The 21,615-nt window shown below is 34.9% G+C and overlaps 1 protein-coding gene across 6 annotated transcripts in view; it reads right to left on the minus strand.

Annotated features, from left to right (window-relative positions):
* Positions 1-21,615, minus strand: part of WDR7 (WD repeat domain 7) — a 389,629-nt gene that overhangs the window by 262,628 nt on the left and 105,386 nt on the right. For all 6 annotated transcript variants that reach the window (XM_005586607.5, XM_005586606.5, XM_065533758.2 and 3 more), the window contains 2 exons: positions 16,450-17,219; positions 14,826-14,914 (listed from right to left, as the gene is read on the minus strand). In XM_005586607.5, the coding sequence (XP_005586664.3) occupies positions 14,826-14,914; positions 16,450-17,219 (859 nt within the window). The remainder of the gene's footprint in view (positions 1-14,825; positions 14,915-16,449; positions 17,220-21,615) is intronic.

Below are 21,615 nucleotides of genomic sequence, written 5' to 3' on the forward strand. Positions count from 1 at the left end.
CAGTTTTAGCACAGTTTCAACATAGTGACAGAACTAACAAAGTTCTATTACTTTATCTGAGCCTCTTCAACTGCTTAGTCTCATAAGAAAAGACAGGTGAAGATAAACAAACATGTGGGAGAATATGTATATGCACACATCTGCCCTGGCTTCCCCTTACACAGCACATACATACCCAATATTATAACGTCCCTAGATTCTGCTTTTCAACAGGAATATTTCAATTTTTAATTGAAATTTGATTCTAAACTCCATTTGAATTTGATTCTAAACTACTCCCATTGTGATAACAATATTTATAGGACAGAAAGTTAACATACTTCGGGTGGTAAGTGCTCCACACATACTGGTCTAAATCACATTATCTTCCTAACACATATACACAAGTAGCCCTTTTCAATACATTTTTCAGAGAAAAAAAGTTTTAAGTACAAAAAAAGCAATGCTTTAAAAAGTAAGTTTTTTTCAAAGCTTAATACTAAAAAAAGAATAAAATTATTTAATGATGAGTCCTTTTAAAGTATTTCATGGTAATCATGATGTCACGGGGAGGGTGGGTGAGGGGAGAGAAGAAGAAAGAGAAGAGATGAAAGAGAAAACATGAAAAAATTAGAAATTAAGAAATGTTGTAGAATTAACCACCATGTACTTAACATAAAGGCATTTGGCACTGAGTCTGCATCTAGTCCAGATGTTATAAAGCAACATTTGGCTTTTTGTAAGTTTTCCTTTGTGTCAATACTTTAATGTTGTAGGTAGATGGCATTTTAGCCATCTTTTAAATCAACATGAAACATTTGGATAAATCATTAATTCAGCTTTCATTGCCTCTTTTTTAATGCCTGACTTTTTGAGGTACAAAATTAGATAATGCAACAACCTGTTTCATTATGCATAATGTATCATACCTCCATGCTTCACAGAATTGCCATAATTAATACACTAACTTCGCTATGAATGCAATATTGGCAAGAAAACTCTAATTCTCCTTTCAATTCCTTTTGTTATCTGAAAAATTCCCATTCGATATTTCCTAATGCCAAAAAGATTACAAAAAGCTATACCAACACATTTAACTATTATCATGACTAGAAGATTAGAAAACAAATACCTTAGTAATGAATGATCAAAAAAAAACTTCCTCTTTAAAGAAAGGAAGCCTCCAACCTCGTATGTGTAGTAATCATAAAGACTATGTCTTAGAGCCCCATTACAATGTTATCCTTTAGCATCGTACCACCAGACCCAGAACGGTGCCTCATTAAATTAATTTGCAAAATATGTCCAATAAGCTAGAGCTATTTTGTTATAATACAAGAAGGCACTATGTTTTAATTCTGCATATTTTAATATGTCCAATAGAATTGGCAGCTCATGCAACATAAAGAGCAATAACATAAGCACACTTTTAATAAGTATTAAAAAGCTCATTTTGAATACAGGATTACCCTGCCCCATCCCCAAGTATGGCTTCTGACAGGAAACCATTTTCAAACATGTTAACTATTTCTTACAGCATTTACTTTCCTATCACTAAATAATATGCTAATCCTGCAATTCTTGCTTTACCAAATCTAAACATTAGCTATTGGTTTCCACCAATACTGTGGAAGATGATTTAACTTTGCCAAACCATATCTGGTAACCAATCTCCTTTCCTTTACTTCCAATATAAATATATATACTATCTATATATTAGATTTTTCTATTATATAGATATATATTTTTATGATATATAGCTCTATATGATCATTTAGAGAGATAAATATCTCTCTATGATAATCATTTATATATACAGATAAATATCTCTATCTCTATGGAAATCATGTTCAATGTTGACTCAAATAGCTTACTAAGATCATACTTCTTTCCTTGGACACCTTGCTGGGGATTTTTACGAATTTAAAAATTATATTTTCTCCCCATTCGCCTTCTTTTCTATGTACCTATTTCTTCTAAGTTAAACCCCTCAACAGCTTCTCAATGATTTTCCACAGAGCAGTGTCATTTTCCCATGAACCATCTCTTTGGAAGCCATCTCACAGCCCTGCTCATATCTGCCACATGGCTGCCATCCTGAGACTTTCCTTCACTGTCATCCTTCACTGATGACCATGTTGGGTCATAAGTGCTCCCTGCAGTGCTCCCCTCAATGGCTTCACCAGTTCCTGAGCCCCATGTTTTATTTTTCCTTGGTTTACTCCTTTATTTTGATGGAGCACATCTTGCAAAACTTTGCTGAGAAAAGGATATAGTAATAGTAATTTTTTAAGACTATGAGTGTCTGAAATTGCCATTATTCTGCCTTTTATTTGACTGACAGTTTGCATTCAGGAGTCTAAAAATGCAAAAATTGTCTTTTTTTTTTTTTTGAGACAGGGTCTTGCTCTGTCACCCAGGCTGGAGTGTAGTGGTGTGATCACAGCTCACTGCAGCTTCAACCAACCAGTCTCAAGCCATCTTCCCAACCTCAGCATCCTGAGTAGCTGGGACTACAGGTGCACACCATCACACCCAGGTAATTTCTGTAGTTTTGTTTGTTTGTTTGTTTTGAGATGGAGTTTCACTCTTGTTGCCCAGGCTGGAGTGCAATGGCATGGTCTCGGCTCACCACAACCTCCGCCTCCTGGGTTCAAGCGATTCTCCTGCCTCAGCCTCCTGAGTAGTTGGGATCATAGGTGTGCACCACCAAACCCAGCTAATTTTGTATTTTTAGTAGAGATGGGGTTTCTCCATGTTGGTCAGGCTGGTCTCAAACTCCAGACCTCAGGTGATCTGCCCACCTTGATCTCCCAAAGTACCAGGATTATAGGCGTGAACCACCGTGCCTGGCCTGTATTTTTTTTTTTTTGTAGAGATGGGGTTTTGCCATGTCACCCAGGCTAGTCTCAAACCCTTGGATTCAAGCAATCTGCCTACCTTAGCCTCCCAAATTGCTAGGACTAAAGGCATGAGCCACCACGCTCCACCTTTCTTCCACATTTTTAAGAAACACACATCTCCTGACCAATCTCCGTCGTCCTCTCTTTAGCTTAGGGTTACTATTAAGAAGGCCAATAACATTTTTACTCCTTATATGTAACTAATGAAACTGTTAAAGTTGGTCCAAATGTTACAAGAAACCATACAGAGAAAATGAACATCATATAAGTACTATGATCATGAAACAGAGATGTGTTTGGAAACTAATGACAAAAGCAATTACATTAGCAGCGATGATAATTTCAAATATACTACTTACACAATGTTAAAGTTTTGGTGGTATTGGTGTTTCTGGACACAGCATTTCATAAACAAATTCCTAACCTAAAAAGTCACTGCAGAGTTCTTGGGCAATATGGGCATAATTGTTTGGGTCAGTAATTGTAGGCAATAAATGAAAAACACAGAGGAAAGTGCATGGTATGTACTAAGTAAATATATTTCGTCATGTTATAAATTCATTAATACCACTCATCATGGTGCTGATACAAACAATATATGAAAACCTTATTCAAGTGATCGACTCATTAATAATCTAGACCCTCTCCATTAGATAGGAAACCACCAACTGAACACATATAGAAGCTATATAGAAATGCAACGTCCAAACATTCTTATGGAGGAAAAAAAAAGGTATCCTTAAAACAGCATAAAAGAAGAACACAAAAAACTAGGGCAATAGGGCAGAACAAAGGTGCAGGCAGCAGAAACGTAAGGACTTACCAGAGCAGAATGAATTAGCAGCCCAAGATGGCACGCTGACAAACAACAGGTACACAAGACAACACATGAAGGTGCTCATAATGTTTAAAAAATACAGGCATACTACTTCACCTGTAGATCACCACTGGATTATATCAGAAGTGCAATAAACACAGGTGTGATGAAAATTTTACCTTGGCCTATAACTCAAGTCAAAAAGTCAAAACACAGACAAAGTTTCTGTAAAAGGTTTCCCTCATTACTAATACACAAAATAAGCCAATGAGTTCTCTAAGACCAAGAACGATGGGGAGAGAATTCATTATTGTAAAAGACAAATTTATAACATAAACACTAACTTGAATTTGGTATATGAAGGCTATTAAAATTTTCTACTTCACTGAACACTAAATAAGTGACAATTACTATATGTCAGTATTGGGCTAAGCACACAAAAACACACAAAGATTAGACAAAGTGTCTGCCCTCAAGGCACTCATTATCTAGAAAAGCATATAATAACCAATTAAAATATTATCATAAATTGCACTCCTGTGCATTTCCTCCAATAGACATAATAAGCACCGTGAGGGCAGAGATTTGTCAGCCCTTATAGCCTCAGCACCAATATTGACATATTGACTCCAGAAACATAAAGAGAAGGTTATCTATAGATTCATTCATTCAGTAAATATTTGCTGAGCTCCTTCTATGTATCAGCCACTGTTCCAAGCTCGTGGGATAAATCACTAAACAAAGCAGAAAAAAAAAATGTCCCTACCCTTTGAGCTTCCACAGCAAATCAAGGGTGTACACCAATTTAAAAAAATAAAGGCACAGAAGGTCAAACACACAAAATTTTAAGGGATTCTCAGATCCATTCCTTAATATGATATATGGACTCTATGTTAAGTACTGTTTATTTCTCTATAAATCCTGGAAAAGAATAGTGATTAAACTATTGGTTAATTTATGTAACTCTTTCCTGAGATAATTTAACAACGACTACCTCTTACTTCTAAGGTTAGACATCCTAAATTGAACTCATTTCTGAAAAATAAAGTTGCGAAGAACATAACATAATCTTAAACTTTACATTGCTTAAACTTGCTTGGGCACCTCCCACTGAGTAAAGATGCAACTACTAAACGTAAAAATATGGTCACAATCAAGATAACACAAGAGACACAGACCAGAGACTTATGTCATGAGATTAATGAATAGAGAGAAATACAGTACATTAGAACGTTGAACAGTTAGGCACAGAGGCTTACACCTGTAATCGCAGCACTTTGGGAGGTTGGGGTGGGAGGATCACTTGAGCCCAGGAGTTCGAAACCAGGCTGGGCAATATGGTGAAACTCCATTTCTACAAAAAATTTAAAATTAACTGGGCATGGTGGCCTTTGACTATAGTCCCAGCTATTCAGGAAGTCAAGGCTGCGGTAAGCCATGACCAGACTGCAGTCCAGCCTGGACAACAGAGTGAGACTCTGTCTCAAAGGAAAAAAAAAGTAGAAAATCATAAAGCCATGAGCAGACTTAGGGCTATATTTGCCATGAATGAAAGTGTGGTTATTTGATATCTCTGATCTCTTTTTCTCAAGTAGCATGTTTCATAAACCGCAAAATTGAGTGTCAAACAAACAAAAAAAAATAAACTGTATAAAAAAAAGTAGACAACTGATGGTAAATGTTAATTATTGACAAACACTGAATTAACAAGTCTACTGTTAGGCAAAATAAACCTCTTGTGAAGATACTACTTTCCAATGAAGTGCCCTAATATTGGTTATGGAAAATTATATAAGCTGAACTATCTAAACTATCTTTATTATCAAACCCAAATATCTATGAAAGTTCCAATCCCCAGCTGAAGTCTTTACTTCATATAGATTATTTGGCAGCTGAACAAGTATTAGCCAACGTGTAAGTGACAACTTATTGAAAAGACGCATATTCATGTTTGCAATACAACTTAAAGACATCGTGAATCGATGTGCACAGTAGAGGAAGTCAGGAAATAAAAAACACAAGAAGAAAATATTTAAAAGCAAACCAAGCTAAGAAAAGCCAGACTAGAAAAATGAAGAAATAATGCTCTAACTGCTGAAACCTTAGAGAACTCAGAGCCCTTTGTATCTCTTACCACTTCCAACCATAAATTGGTTATTTATGTTCATGTTATCAACTAGATATATACTACTCAAGAGAGTATACGTCAGACCAACCTCTCTAACCTCCCTAACAGAGTTGTTAGGAGACAAAAAGAACTTAATAAATATTTTTGAGAAAACAATTACACTATATATTAATTCCAATATTAAAATAGAAAGTGAGCTTCATAATGGTATTCTAAAGTATTTTACTATGCAGCTCTCTCTCAGTAGGAACTGCTGGCCTTCATTTACTTTAGAAGAAAAGCATATGTGCTTTCCAAATGAAAATTCCTAACTCTATTGCCTTAAATAAATGCTTTTTTTAAAAAAGACCCAATTTTCAAAACCTTCTTCACTGCTCTCAAAACTCAATGCTTTTCTGAGAGAAGCAATAATAAAGTATTCCAACTTTAAAATCTTCAGACTTGACCAGGTGAGCAAATCTAACACCATCATGGTGGTGAATATATAATGCATCATGACAATGTCACAAATTATATGAGAATGTTTCTATCTACTATGATTACAGAGAAGGAAAAATGTAATTCAAGAAGAATCACCAACTGCTAAGAATCATAATGAAGATGATGAGGAGGATAACAAATAATATCTCTAACAGAAGTCAAACTTAAATGAATCGTCCCGCCACTGATTTGTTGAGTATATCCTGGAAAATATTTCCAATGAATCTGGAAAAATAAAACATATACTATTGCAGGAAAAGCACAGGATCTAGAGTCTAAAAGCACTGGCTGTGTCCTAATCATACTACTATTACCAAGAATACATTAAACAAGTCCCTTGCCAATATGAGCCTGTTTCAATTTTTACCAGTAATAACACTCTAAAAATATCACAACTCCATATATACAAATAATTTTTACTTTCTAAAAAAATAGATATTTGGAACATTTTTAAATAAAGGGAGGCCGGGCGCGGTGGCTCAAGCCTGTAATCCCAGTACTTTGGGAGGCCGAGGCGGGTGGATCACGAAGTCAGGAGATCGAGACCATCCTGGCTAACATGGTGAAACCCCGTCTCTACTAAAAATACAAAAAACTAGCCGGGCGTGGTGGCGGGCGCCTGTAGTCCCAGCTACTCGGAGGCTGAGGCAGGAGAATGGCGTAAACCCGGGAGGCGGAGCTTGCAGTGAGCCGAGATCGCGCCACTGCACTCCAGCCTGGGTGACACAGCGAGACTCCGTCTCAAAAAAAAAAAAAAAAAAAAAAAAAAAAAAAAAAAAGAGAGAAAGGAACTTCCACTTCTGGCAAAGATGGAACAACAAGAAACAGATTCGCAATCCAGCCCAAAACAACCAAAAACAGACAAACAAAAAGATGAAATGTATAAAACAATGGTTTTCAAGCCACTGGGCATCATGCAATGAAGGACCGAGAGATGGGAGACAAGCAACGTGAGCCCTATGACCCTATGATTACCCCAGCTTATTGCCTTAAGAGAGTTCCTAGGTGAAGCTACGTGGAAAACAAAGTGAGCAGCCCAGCAGTTTCCCTGAGTTCGGGAGACAAAGCTGAGAGTCTCAGGAAATCAGGCCAGCTAGAATTCAATGGACAGAGAGAAGGGAGCTGCAAAGATCAAAGTTCTTCAGAGGATCTCCCTCAAGTATTCAGCAGAACACCAATCAGTACATGTCTGTAAAGAAACTACTCGAGGTGGGGGGAAAATATCTAAAGGACCAGAAACAGTGCCTGCTCCCAAGAGCCTAAATGGAAAACCTCATAATTCACAGGACATTGGCTATTCTGGAAGGTTTGGCCTCAGTAATGGGGAGTAATTCATCTTAGAGCACTGCTCCAAATCCACCTAACAAGTCATAAAAGCAAGCCCAGGAAAGAAAAAGAAACTGTTTCCACATGACATAACTGCATCCCATAACACAGCTCAAGATTTTTAAGAACACAAAAGTGTCCAGTACCCAAACAGGTAAAATTCAAACATCTTCCATCTAATCTAAGATTATCAACATGCAAGGAGGCAGGAAAGCACAGTCCACAAGGAGGAGAAGAATAAATTTAAACCAACCCAGAACTGACAGAGCTATCAAAATTATCAGTGAAGGGTGCTAAAACATTTATTATAACTGCAATCCATGTATTCAAAGCAGTTAGGTAGAGACAAGGAAAACAAAAATTTTAAGACCCAAATCAAAATTCTGTGGACACATATAACAATGTCTGAGATTTAAAGTGCATTGGATGACAGTCGGGCATGGTCACTCATGCCTGGAATCCCAGCACTTTGGGGGGCCAAGACGGGGAAAGTTGCTGGAGCCTGGGGGTTCAAGACCAACCTAGGCAACACAGCAAGACACTGTCTCTATAAAAAATAAATAAATAAATTTTTAAAGTGTGCTGGATGGGACCAATGGCATATTACACATTGCTGAGAAAAAACTAATAAACTTGAAGATGTTGCAATAGAAACTATCTCAATCAAAACACAGAGAGGACAAATAATCCAGAAATAAAAAGCACCGTGATAGGTGAAACAACTTCAATCAGCCTAATGTACATGTAATTTGAGTCCCTTAGAGAGAGGAGAGAGGAAAGGGCAGAATGAATATTTGAAGAAATAATTATGGAAAATTTTTCAAAATTAATAAACTTCATGAACCCCAACCACAAGAAACATGAAGAACACTACACTGAAGAACCACATAATCAAACTGCTCAAAACCAGTGATCAATAGAAAATTGTAAAAGCACCAAGATTAGTAATGTTACAGTTAGAGGAACAAAGATAAGAATGCCATCAGATCTTGTTAGAACTAATGCAAACAAGAAGACAGCAGAATATCATCTTCAAAGTATTAAAAGATATAAAAAGTCAACCTGGAATTCTATACCAGAAAAAAAAAAATAAAAAGCTTTCAAAAATGTAGACAAACAAAGATGTTTTCAAATGTACAAAAACCTGAAGAGCAGATCCTCACTAAAAGAAAGCTTAGCATGTGGGGCTTAAAACCTAGACGATGGGTTGACAGGTGCAGCAAAACAACATGGCACATGTGTACCCACATAGCAAGCCTGCATGTTCAGCACATGGATCCCAGAACTTAAAGTAAATAAATAAATAGATACATACACACACAAAGAAAGCTTAAAGTAAGCTTAAAGTAAGTCCTTTTGTTAGAAGAAGAATTATACCAGACAAAAATCCTACACAAAGGAATGTAGAATACCAAAAAAGGTAACTACATGGATAAATATGTATTTTTCCCTATTTCAGTCTCTTTAAAATATAATTACTATTAAACACAAATCATAAGAATAATTTGTGAGGTTTATAACATATATAAAAGTAAAATACAGGACAACAGTAGCATAAAGACCAGGAGATGACAAATGCTAATATAATAAGGTTTAACATTTATATTAAATGTTAAATAGTATAATACCACTTGAATGTACACTGTGATAACTGAGACATAGACTACAGACTCTAAAAAAACTACTAAAATAATAAAATTAAAAATTAGCTTATAAACCATAAAGGAGATAAAATGGAATCATACAAAATTTTATTAGTCTAAAAGACAGCAGAAAAAGAAAAAGAACAAAAAATAAACTCAACAAAGAGAAAAATAAGGTAGCAGGATAACAGATTCAAACCTAACTATATCAACAATCACATTAAATGTAAATGGCTTATGCATCTCAAGTAAAAAGTAGGTCAGACTGGATTAAAAAATAAGACCCACTATATGCTGCCTACAAGAAACACATCTTAAAGAGCCAAATACGTAAAAAGTAAAAGGATGATAAAAGGTTACACTATGATAACAGTAGCCAAAAATGCTGAAATTACTCTATTATTATAAACAAAGTAAATTTCAGAGCAAAGGATATTACCAAGGATAAAGAAGGTCATTTCATAATGATGAGAGTCAAATAATCAAGAAGAAATAAAAATTCCAAAGGTTTATGCACCTAATAACAGAGCTTCAAAATACATGAAGCAAAAACTGGGATACAAATGTAAGAAGGAATAAACAAACCCATAATTATAGCTGCAGATTCAATACCCTTATTTAATTGATAAAGGCAAGCAGGCAGAAAAATCAGCAAATATATACTAAACTTGAACACAGGCAACTTGACCTGACTGATAGTCACAAAATATTCCACCCAACAACAGCAGAATACACATTCTTCTGAAGCACACACAGTATATTTACCAAGACAGACTATATTTGGGGCCACAAAACAAATCTCAATAAATTCAAAAGGATTCATATTGTACAACATGGTGACTATAGTTAGTAACAATGTATTACAGACTTAAAAATTGCCAAGGGAGTAATTTTAAGTGTTCTCAACACACACATAAAATGATACATATATGAGGTCATAGATATGTTAATTAGCTTGATGTAGCCATCCCACAATGTACACATGTATCAAAACATCATGTTGTACACTATAAATGTATGCAATTTTATTGGACCATAAATAAACACAATCAATCGAAAAAAATGTCAAAGGATTCAAACCACACAAAATACAGTATCTGATCATAAAACGAAAACCAGTAACAGACAGATCCTAGGAAAATCCCCAAGTGTTCTGAAATTTTATTAACGCATTACTAAATTATCCATGGGTAAAAGAAAAAAAAATCAAAAGGAAAATTAAAAGTAATATATGGCAAAGTGTGTGTAATGCCACTAAAATAATACTTAGGGGAAAATTTGTAGCATTGAATGCCTATATTAGAAAAGGAGAAAGGTTTCAAATCAATGATCACAGCTTTTACCTTAAGAAACTAAAAAATAAGAGCACATTTAAAATGGAAAAAATAAATAATAATCAAATCAAAATCAATGAAATAGAAAAATAACAGATATTGATGAATAGAAAGCTGGTTCTTTGAAAAGATCCATAAAATTGCTAAGCTACAAGCCAGACTGATCAAGAAAACAGGAAAAAACATAAATTATGAATAACAGAAATGAAAGAGTAAATATAATTTCAAATCCTACAAATATGATAGTAAAAGGGAAATAAAAGATTATGCACAACTTTTTGATGATAAATTTGATACAAATGATCAAAGTTCACCCAAGTAGACATTTTTAAAAACAAGCAGAATAGCCCTATATCTAGAGTACTTTTAAATCTGTAGTTAAAAACCTTCCCATAAAGAAAACTCCTGGGCTTTCACTAGTGAATTAGATCAACCAAATATGGAAGAATGAACAATCTACACACACCCTTTCAGAAAATACAGGGAAAGGGGCTACCTCTGAATTCATTCTGTGAGGCCAGCATTATCCTAACAGCAAAACTGGACAAAGGCATTAATAGAATTGAAAACTGAAGACCAAACTTCCTCATGAACACCCTTAACAAAATTTTAGCAAATTGTACCTAACAAACTATAAAATTGGTAATTCAAAATGTGGTCTATATTGCAAGGTTGTTTTAAAACTCAAAAGTCAATATACTTTGTCTTATTAAGAAAAGACAAAAATCAAATAATCATTTCAATAGATGCAGAAAAAACATCTGAATAAAGTCTAACATCTATTCATAATTTTTTAAATCTCAACAAACTAAGAATAGAATGGAACTTTTTCAACCTGATAAAGAACATTAAAGAAGGCCTGGTACGGTGGCTCACGCCTGTAATTCCAGCACTTTGGGAGGCCAAGGCGGCAGGATCATGAGGTCAGGAGATGGAGACCATCCTGGCTAACACAGTAAAACCCCAAATCTACTAAAATTACAAAAAATTAGCCGAGCGGGGTGGGGGGGCGCCCATAGTCCCAACTACTTGGGAGGCTGAGGCAGAAGAATGGTGTGAACCCGGGAGGCGGAGCTTGCAGTGAGCCGAGATGGCGCCACTGTACTCCAACCTGGGCAACACAGCCAGACTCCATCTCAAAAAAATAAAAATTAAATTAAATTAAAAAAAAGAACATCGAAGAAAAACTCACAGCTAACATTATACTCAGCAGTGAAAGACTCAATGCTTTATCCCTCAGATCAGGAATGAGGCAAGAATGTCTGCTCTACCTTTTTCAATTCAACGTCATTCTGGAAGTCCTAACATGTGTAATAAGGTGAGAAAAATAAAATAAAATGCATACTAATTGAAAAGAAGTAAAATTAACTTTATTCACAGGTGATACAATTTTTGGCACACACACAAAAGAAAGAAGACTGAAAATCGGTACATAGCCATCCATCTTAAGAAGTCAAAAAAAAAAAAACCTAGCACATTGAATCCAAAAAAATGGAGGAAGATGTAAATAAAGAGCAGAATTTAAGGAAGTGGAGGAAAAGTATGCACTATAAAAGATAAAGTCAAATTGAGTTCATTAAAATGACTAATAAGATTGATAACCCTCTGGTAAGACTGATGAAGCAAAAAGAGAGAAGACATAAATTATTAAAATCAGGAATAAAAATAAGGACACACCACAGACGCCGGAAAGATTTATTATAATCTCAAATGTCAATATATTTGAAAATTTAGAACCAGAGAAACTCCTAAATATGTACTACTTAACAAAACTGACACCAAAGAAACAAAATCTGAAAAGTCAATCAATGAGATAAGTTGAACCCAGAATTAAAAACTGCCTACAAAGAAAACTCTAGATCTAAATCCAGCAAATTTAAATCTAGAGTTTGAATTTATGAAAGAAATGTTGCCAATCTTATACAAACTCTTCATGAAAATAGAAAAAAAAGAAAACATTCCACAACTCAAGTTTTTGTAACCTAAATAATCTGAAAGCTTCTAACAACATTAGAAAAAAAAAAGTTTTCTTAAATAAAAAAAAAATAAATCAAATACAATAATTTATAAGACAATAATATATCACAACAAAATTGGTTTTATTCTAGGATGCAATATTGTGTTTATGTTCTAAATTTGCCACATTAATAGAGGAAAATTAAAAGTTACACAATCATCTCAAGCAATATAGAAAAGGTATGATAAAATCCAAATACACTGATGATAAACATTAGCAAAGAAGGAATAAAAGGTAACTAGTTTCTTAACATCTATAAAAGCACACAGGAAATATCATAATTATGAAAGGTTTAAAAGTTTTCCCTTTAAGACTGGGAATAGAAAAGGTTATCTCATATGATTACCCTGACATTCAAAGGAATCTCCAGATAAATTATTTTAATTAATAGGTGAATTGAGCAAGATTGCTTGATACAACATTAGTATACAAAAATCAACTGCATTCCATACTGGGGCACAGAAATGAAAAATAGTTAAACATTACCAGTTAAGAAAATTTTTTAAATCTAATATCCGAATCCAATATTTAGATATATAAATGCTATATATCTAAAAAATATATAAAACCTGTACACATAAAACTATAGTTATGATAAAGAACACCTAAATAAATATAGAGACATATTAAGTTGATGTATATGAGTGAATCCCATAAAGATATTAATTATCTCCAAACTTATCTAAATTCAATATAACTGCAATTAAAATCACAACAGGTTTCTGTGGCAATTGAGAAACTGATTCTAAAATTTATATTGCAATTCAAATGGACAAAAATAGCCAAGACACACTTTAAAAAGAATAAGGTGGTAAGATTTCATCTACTGAATATCAAGTCTCACTACAGAGCAACAGTAATTAAGACATAAGGCTAGACAAATCAATCAATGGAATCAAACAGCCCAGAAACATACTATCATCTACAAAGAAATTTTATTGGCCAGATGCAATGGCTCATGCCTGTAATTCCAGCACTTTGGGAGGCCAAAGTGGGTGAACTGCCTGAGCTCAGGAGTTCGAGACCAGCCTGGGCAGAAGGGCAAAACCCCATCTCTACTAAAAATAGAAAAAATTAGTCAGGCATGGTGATGTGCCTGGGGTCAGGGAAATGAGAAGGGTGACCGTGTGGGGTTGGAAATGATGGATGGGAATGGCATAGAAAGTGTGGGAGTTTATCTTCCATAAGGAGAACCATCTGACAGTGCCTAATGCTGAAAATCAAGCAAACCATTTAAGGATGTTAAAGTAAGTCTCAAATAATCAGCTAAGACAGATAAAAGTACTTGTCCTGTGGAAGGGGACAACTACAGATGTAAAGTTGGGGGTCTACTATTTAACAAACCTTGTAAACTACTGTTTGACTCTTTCAAACTTAAAAAAAAAGTACAGGGGTAGGGGAGAAAAATGCCAGTAGGCCACCATTTATAAGCAGAACCTACATCAACCCATCTGTTGCTCACTTCTTTACTTTTCTCTATCACATTCTGTGAAGAGTCAGTATTAACTCTTTGCCTAAAGGAAAGTTCTCTAAGTAGACATAACTCCCCAACTCTCTTGATTAGCTCACTTGTCAGTCTTAATAGGAATATAAAAGATATACACAGATACATCTAAGTATATTAATTATACTCAGGAATATGTAGGAATTATTAGTAAAGGAAGAGAAACTCAACCTTTCTTCTCTTCCATCTCCTAATGAAAAGCAAAGTATAGGTGAAAGTTAATTATATAATGACTTAAATAAAAAGAAAAGATAAAAAGAATAGTTTAACAAGGATTTCCGCTTGTGAATCACAACACATGAACTATGGGAAAATGGCAGGAGATGAGCTATAGTATGGAACTATGAACTTAAGCATTTCTAAATGTAGTTTAAAATACATATAACTTTTAAACTCAAGATACACACAATTAAAACACTACTGTTGTCAAGTTAAGGTGCCCCTAATATATAAAAATTAGGCCAAAGACAGTATAATAAAATTATTTGAAATATGTTCATTTATCACTTTCTAAATAAATCTGATTTATTCTTAACTGACATCTTAATTATCCATATTTACATCTGGAATATAACAACTTTTCTCTCTTTTAACAACCCAAGACAAACAAATATTATGATTATACATTAGCTCTGCCTCCTCAGTTTCTAGAGCTGAAATGTCATGTCAATTACTTAATAAGATTTAATTTTACCTTGTTTAATCTGTCCTTGCACAATATTACTGGAAGTTGGAGGGGAACCCCTTGCCTTAGAAAGGTCTGGGGTGCTTGGTCTAGGTGGCCTTAAAAAAGAAGAAAAAAAATACAAGATATATTTTGACACCGTCATGTTTCCAGAACTATTTAAAATAAAAAATTTTCTACTTCTAAACAAATCACAAAACAAACATATATAGAACATTTTCAATTTACCATTCCAGAAAGATTATTTTGGTTTGGACCTATTAACGTTTTCCATTTCAAATGAGTAAATGATTAGCAAGTAAAAATCTGACATGTACAATTTGTGCTTTATATTAGTTTAAGAAATATTTTCTAACATTGTACTTAAACCTTTGTTCTTTAATATGCAGATGTGAGATTTCAGCCTACTCCACAGCATTAGTCCAAGTGAATTCACAGAAAGATAGATTAAAAGCATTCAGCCCAAAAACTTGAAAACAGTCTTTAGGCATTAAGAAATCTTGGACTGTAGAGGCATACTGTCTCAGTTGTGAATTCTGACACTACCACTTACTGGCTATGTTACTTTGGGCATATTACATCATCTCTCTGTGTCTCAGTTTTGTTATCTGTAATAAAGGGATAATAAAAGTACATGCCTTATAGGGTTAAGGGCACTAACAAGTTAGTTTTTGTAAAGTACTTACAACACAGACCGACACAAAGTAAGTGCTATATAAGTATTTGTTAGAATTGTTTTTAATTCTTCATATGGTAAATGCTCAATAGAGTATAATAAAAAGTTGCCTCCATAAAAGGACAAATTGAGTCTAAGTATTCTAGAAATATTAAAATAGTATTCTGCATTTTAAAAAGTTTTTTCTTTCTCTATTGAAAAATTCTGACTATACTTCTCACAAAATTCTGAAGCCAAATCTCTGAACACATGCCAATCATTACATATAAGTTACAATGAGAAGAGGCATTTAACCAAATACACAATTTTTATTTTTATTTTTTCTTTTTGGAGACAGAGTCTTACTCTGTTGCTTAGGCTGGAGCACAGTGGCACAATCATGGCTCACTGCAGCCATGAACTTCCAGGCTCAAGCAACCCTCCCACCTCAGCCCCCCAAGTAGCTGGGACTACATACATGTAACCACCATGCCCAGCTAATTTTTTTTAGTTTTATTTTTGTAGAGGCAGGGTCTCACTATGTTGCTCAGGCTGGTCTCAAACTACTGGCTTCAAGTGATCCTCCTGCCTCAGCCTCCCAAAGTGCTGGGATTACAAGTGTGAGACACCATGCCCAGCCTCAAATATATATTTTGAATTGAATATTAGGGCAAACTTCAAGTACATATACAATTTCATAATTATATTTACAAGAGCTAGTCTATATGACTACCTCTCTCATTCCAAATTTTTAAAAAATAACATCTAAGTATGCCAACGTATACATAAAATAGTATAATTTTATTATGTTTTAACCGGGCATTTTGAAACTGGTGTTTTAAAACGTAAAAAGGAAAAAACTGAGATGACACTAATACAATAAAATTGTGTAGAGCCAAAAAAGAGTAATCAACAATGAAAAAATAAAACAGGTTTCTTTTTTTGAAACTTAGTAAAATCAAACTATCATGGTCACACCTGGTAGGACCCTTCTTCATATGATCACCAATAAAAGTTGCATTGGTCATACTCATTAAAGTATTTGCCAAAGAAATGATAGACAGGAGATGCTGTGTGGTGACAGCACGGGACACTCCATAAGTTCCCTTTCCTACTCCCTCAGTCGCTGGTAGCTTCCTTCCCACTTCTGATTTCCCGTGTGACAGTTTACAAGCAGGCTGATTATAACCCGGCAGCATCAGTGACATGTGGCCTCCTCTCGACAAGAGACCAAACGATACTGTGCAGTGGGGTTTCAGCATTCCAAGGCGATCCAGGCAAACTTCATCCAGTACTTCATTCAAACCCCAGGCGTGAAGGCAGGACATAAACAGCTTTGCAGTGTCCATAGTTAAATTATATTCTAATAGGGTCAATGGCTTTGATTTGCTGGACCGATATTCAGGATCACTTTCTTCCCTTCTCTGCCTCATTATCTCCTCATCCTCCTCTTCATCATCAAGGAGGTGTTCCTTGATGTTCTCTTTGATTGTTTCTTTCACTTGTTGGAAGAGAACTGCTGCCCGTTTTCCAGTTAAAAAAGAGCCCCCTTTGTCTGAACTGCCAGATGCTTTTTGCAAATTCTCTGGGGAAATAAGCGCAGTATTCGGCCTAGAGGCTTCTTCAGTCAGGAGTTGAATAATCAACGCTTCCACATCAAAGAATAGCACATGTATGTCCGGGTCTGTTAGGTTTGTCTTTATTGCTTGAACCATCAGGGAGTTATGAGAATATTTAGGTAAATTTCCCTGTAATAAATATTTTTAAAAGATAGTTATAATTAAAAGTGCTTAATTTCATACATTAATTAATAAGTAATAAATAATCAGAGGAATTAACATGCTTATTAAGTTGTCCTTCTAGGAACCTGTATCATGAAAAGTAACATACTAACTTTGCCAATCAGCAGCATGTAACATATCAGCTTACACAATTAGAAGAACTTCATGCTGAAACAATCACAAAATTGCCAATTAGTTTAAAAACCAAGAAAATAACAGTTTATTATTGAAGCAGGGAGTCTCTTTACTCATAGTACAGATTAAAATTTGTTTCAATAATCTAGGAGCAAATCCTGTTTCTGAGAACAAACTACTGTTCCACCTGATGGAATAACCCGTTTATCGTGGCTCCTGATTCTTTAAGTTGCTACAACCATCATATCCCTCCTTTTTCCATTTTACCTTCAATCTCCCTATTCAAAGATTCCATTTCCTGAATAAAGAACATATTAGAGTTTACTTAGAGCCTTTAAAAAATGCTATCTTTTGACCATGCTCCCTTTTCTATTTCTCTCCTCTTCTAGCCAAATTTAAGTCCCTTTTAGCAAAATTTACTGAAAGTAGTAGACTAATCCAATGAAAATTCTTCAGTCCCTCTCTTCCTTAATGTCTTTGCAGTATATGACATTGTTATTTTTTGCTGAGACAGAAAGAAAAAGAGACAGAGACAGAGAAAGAACTAAAAGAAAGAATAAATAGCCGCCTCCCCAGCATCCTGGAGTGTAACAAAGACTTAACTGGAGAGTACTTCCTGGTAAGTCTTCTACCTCTGTCAATCTCCCCTCTCAGGCAGCTGCCCTGATAACTCATTCCTCCTCCCACATGGGAACTATCACCTATATGTAGATGGCTTTCTAATTTCCCATCACCAGCCAGACCAGTCTCCTAAAGGAGTTTCAATCCTTTATCCCCAATGGTTTGTACTGGGAGATCCCACAGTACCTACCTCGCTTTTTAACGTTCTCATCGCCACCCCTCACTAAACCTGCTGGGCCTCCTGATTCATCAGTTGGAAATCATTCCGTTTTCTTCCTATCCCACTGTCACGACAGAAATTCAGACCCTTATCTTTGCTCCTCAAGACAGGTTTCACTGTCCCTGGTCTCTTACTCCAACACATGTGACCTCTAAAGAGCCACAGACTTCTTTCTGAGGCAAAAATCTAATCATGTCACTCTACCAAAAAATTTCCATTATCATGAATTATTAGGAAAAATAGACAATACAAAAATTCTTAAAAACTAAACAAAACATAAGTGAATATCTATCTGATCTTGAGATGAGAGTGGACTTTCTAAACATACTTAAAAGTTCACTATGATAAAAAAACATGTTAAATGACAACTAAAAAATAGGAATAAAATGTTCCAGAAATAGGACTAATGAAGAGTTGTAATAAATACAAACATTTCTTAAAAGCAGTAAGAATACTATTGCCAAAAGAAAAAAAAAGAAAAAAGAAAAAAACTATGAAGAGCAAAGAGTAAAAGAAACATAAAAGGTGAATATAGGGAAAACCTGCTCAAATTGGTCTTCAAGGAAATGACAGTTAAAATAACCACAAGATAAGTGTTTTATCTTAACTTATTAGCAAACAGTAGACAGTAAAGACAGTACAGAGAAAGTCAAACTCATACACTGCAGGCGTGAATTTAAATAGTTTTAAAAGAGTAATTTGGCAAAATACCTCATGAGCCTTTCTGATTGATATTGTTTGATCCAATACATTTATTTCCAGGATCCTATCTTAAATAGTCAGAAATACAGATAAGGATTTATGTTCAAAGATGTTCAGTGAAACCGTAGCCAATATTTTAAATTGGAAACCACCTAAATATCTACAATAAGAAAACCAGTAAATAATTTATGCATAGCCATATAATAAATATTGCAGTATTTATAAATCACATTTTGTGTGCACATCTAACCATGTAGAAAAATACCCATGTTCCAATTTTAAATGAAACTATACACACATCCACATGTACACACACACACACACACACACACATACACACACACCAGTTATGGTTCCAATTTCATGTATTTAATGCTTAAGTATATGTATACACACACACACATATATATAAGCGTGGCAAGAAAGACTGCTTATATGTATATACACATGTATATACACACACACACACACACACCCATATAAGCAGTCTTTCTTGCCACGCTTATATATACGTGTGTGTGTGTATACATATACTTAAGCATTAAATACATGAAATTGGAACCATAACTGGTGTGTGTGTATGTGTGTGTGTGTGTGTGTGTGTGTGTGTACATGTGGATGTGTGTATAGTTTCATCTCACTTAAAATCTGTATATATGTATATACATCTGTATATATAGATACACGTATCTATATATATACACACACACAGAGCACAAAACATTCTCCAAGATATACTGCTGCTTACCCTTCCAATTTCATCTCTCACCACAATCCCTATAACTTCCGCCAAATCAAACCACTTGCACTTTCCTGGACCAAAGTGTGTGTGTGTGTATATATATATATACACAAAGTGTGTGTGTATATATATATGTGTGTATATATATACACACACACACACATACATATATGTGACTGGAAAGAAATGTGTGAAAATATTAATAGTAATTACAATCTTGTGATGGAATCATAGAACATTTTGTTTGTATTTCTATATATTTCTTAGATTGTATATAATCATAAAATCAATATACATTATTTTAATAATTAGAAAATAAAGCTCTAGAATAAAATGTGTACTCCTTTAGCACAATCTTCAAAGTCCATTACAGTTTGACACCAAATATACCTTCCGAGCTTTAACAAATAGGCCCTAGTACCAAAATTATGGCCCCTCACATATAAATCCTTTTACTTATTCCCCTTCCCAAAATGCTCTTCCTTCACTCCAATCTCTTCTCTTCCATCGAAGTCCTATTATTCCACAAGTATATGTATATCAAATCATCACACTGTACACCTGGGATATACACAATTGACAATTTGTCAATTGTCCCCCAGTAAATTGGCGGGGGGTGGGAGAAAGAGACTAATTCTGCTAAGGAGGTTATTGAATTCAACTCCCACAACATTTTATGTCTACTGTGTATCACATATTTGTATGTCTGTGCCACATTTATATAATTTGTTGTTTTAGATATTTACATTTTCCTATACAGGAACATTTCAAAATCAGGGACCAATCATGTCTTACTCATCTTGTATAGTCTAAAGCTATTACAGTACCTAACAGAATGAACAAAGACTATTACGAAAATTGTATAAAATTGGCTGGTCCAAGTGCAGTGGTGTTTAGAACTAATTGGTCACAACCAGTTATAGATTTCTTTGTCCCTTCTCCACTCCCACTGCTTCACTTGACTAGCCTTAAAATTTTTTTAGGAAAATTATTTTAAATTGCCAATCAGCTCTTCTGTCATAAAATTACTACAAATCCCCTTAATTGGTCTCTCTTTTGTCTTAATTTCCTCCCATCTGACCATGTTTCTTTCTAGCTTAAGAGACTTCAACATTCTGTTGAACCCAAGGACAAAATCCAGACTTACCTGCAAAGCACAAAACATCCTCCAAGATATACTGCTGCTTACCCTTCCAAGTTCATCTCTCACCACAATCCCTATAACTTCCGCCAAATCAAACCACTTGTACTTTCCAAGACCAAGTAGTTTCAGACATTTGTATTTCTGCATATGCTTATGCCAGAATCATGCTCCCTCCTGAATCTCTCTTCTGACACTCAAGTCATACATACTTCTACTTATCCTGCAAGAAGTATTTCAAGTGGCTTCTCTTCTGAAAATTACTTACAAATTTTTCAAGCAGATCTATCACTATTTCCCGTGGGTAAACTTCTGCTCTAAATATTTCTATACTACAGTTAAGTATCCTAAAATACATAAATAATGTGATAAATTTACACTACACAATCATAAAGTTACAAATGCAGAAAACAATCAAGATTTTCCGAATCTCATTCTCGTATATTTAATTCATTCATTCTCCCAATTGCCTAACACCTATTATGTCTTGTGTTTGTGCAGGGTACTGAGGGTACCAAGATGAGTCAGAAATGGTTTTTCTAGTCATGGAACTCAAAACAGATGACATGTACATAAGTTATTATAATGTTGGATGAATGGTGCCATAAAGAGAGATGGCAAGGCACGAGAAGGGGACCCAATGGAGAAAGTACCAACTCCACCTCGGGTGACCAGGAAACCCTCACGGAAGATGTAATGAGCAATGAAGGAGCACTCCTGGCAGAACGATGGCCAGATGTGAAACAGGACAAAGGCAGAAGCATCACACAGTAGATACTGCTGAAACCACAAGTGTCCAAGA

Source organism: Macaca fascicularis, chromosome 18, assembly GCF_037993035.2.
Source record: "Macaca fascicularis isolate 582-1 chromosome 18, T2T-MFA8v1.1".
NCBI lineage: Eukaryota > Metazoa > Chordata > Mammalia > Primates > Cercopithecidae > Macaca > Macaca fascicularis.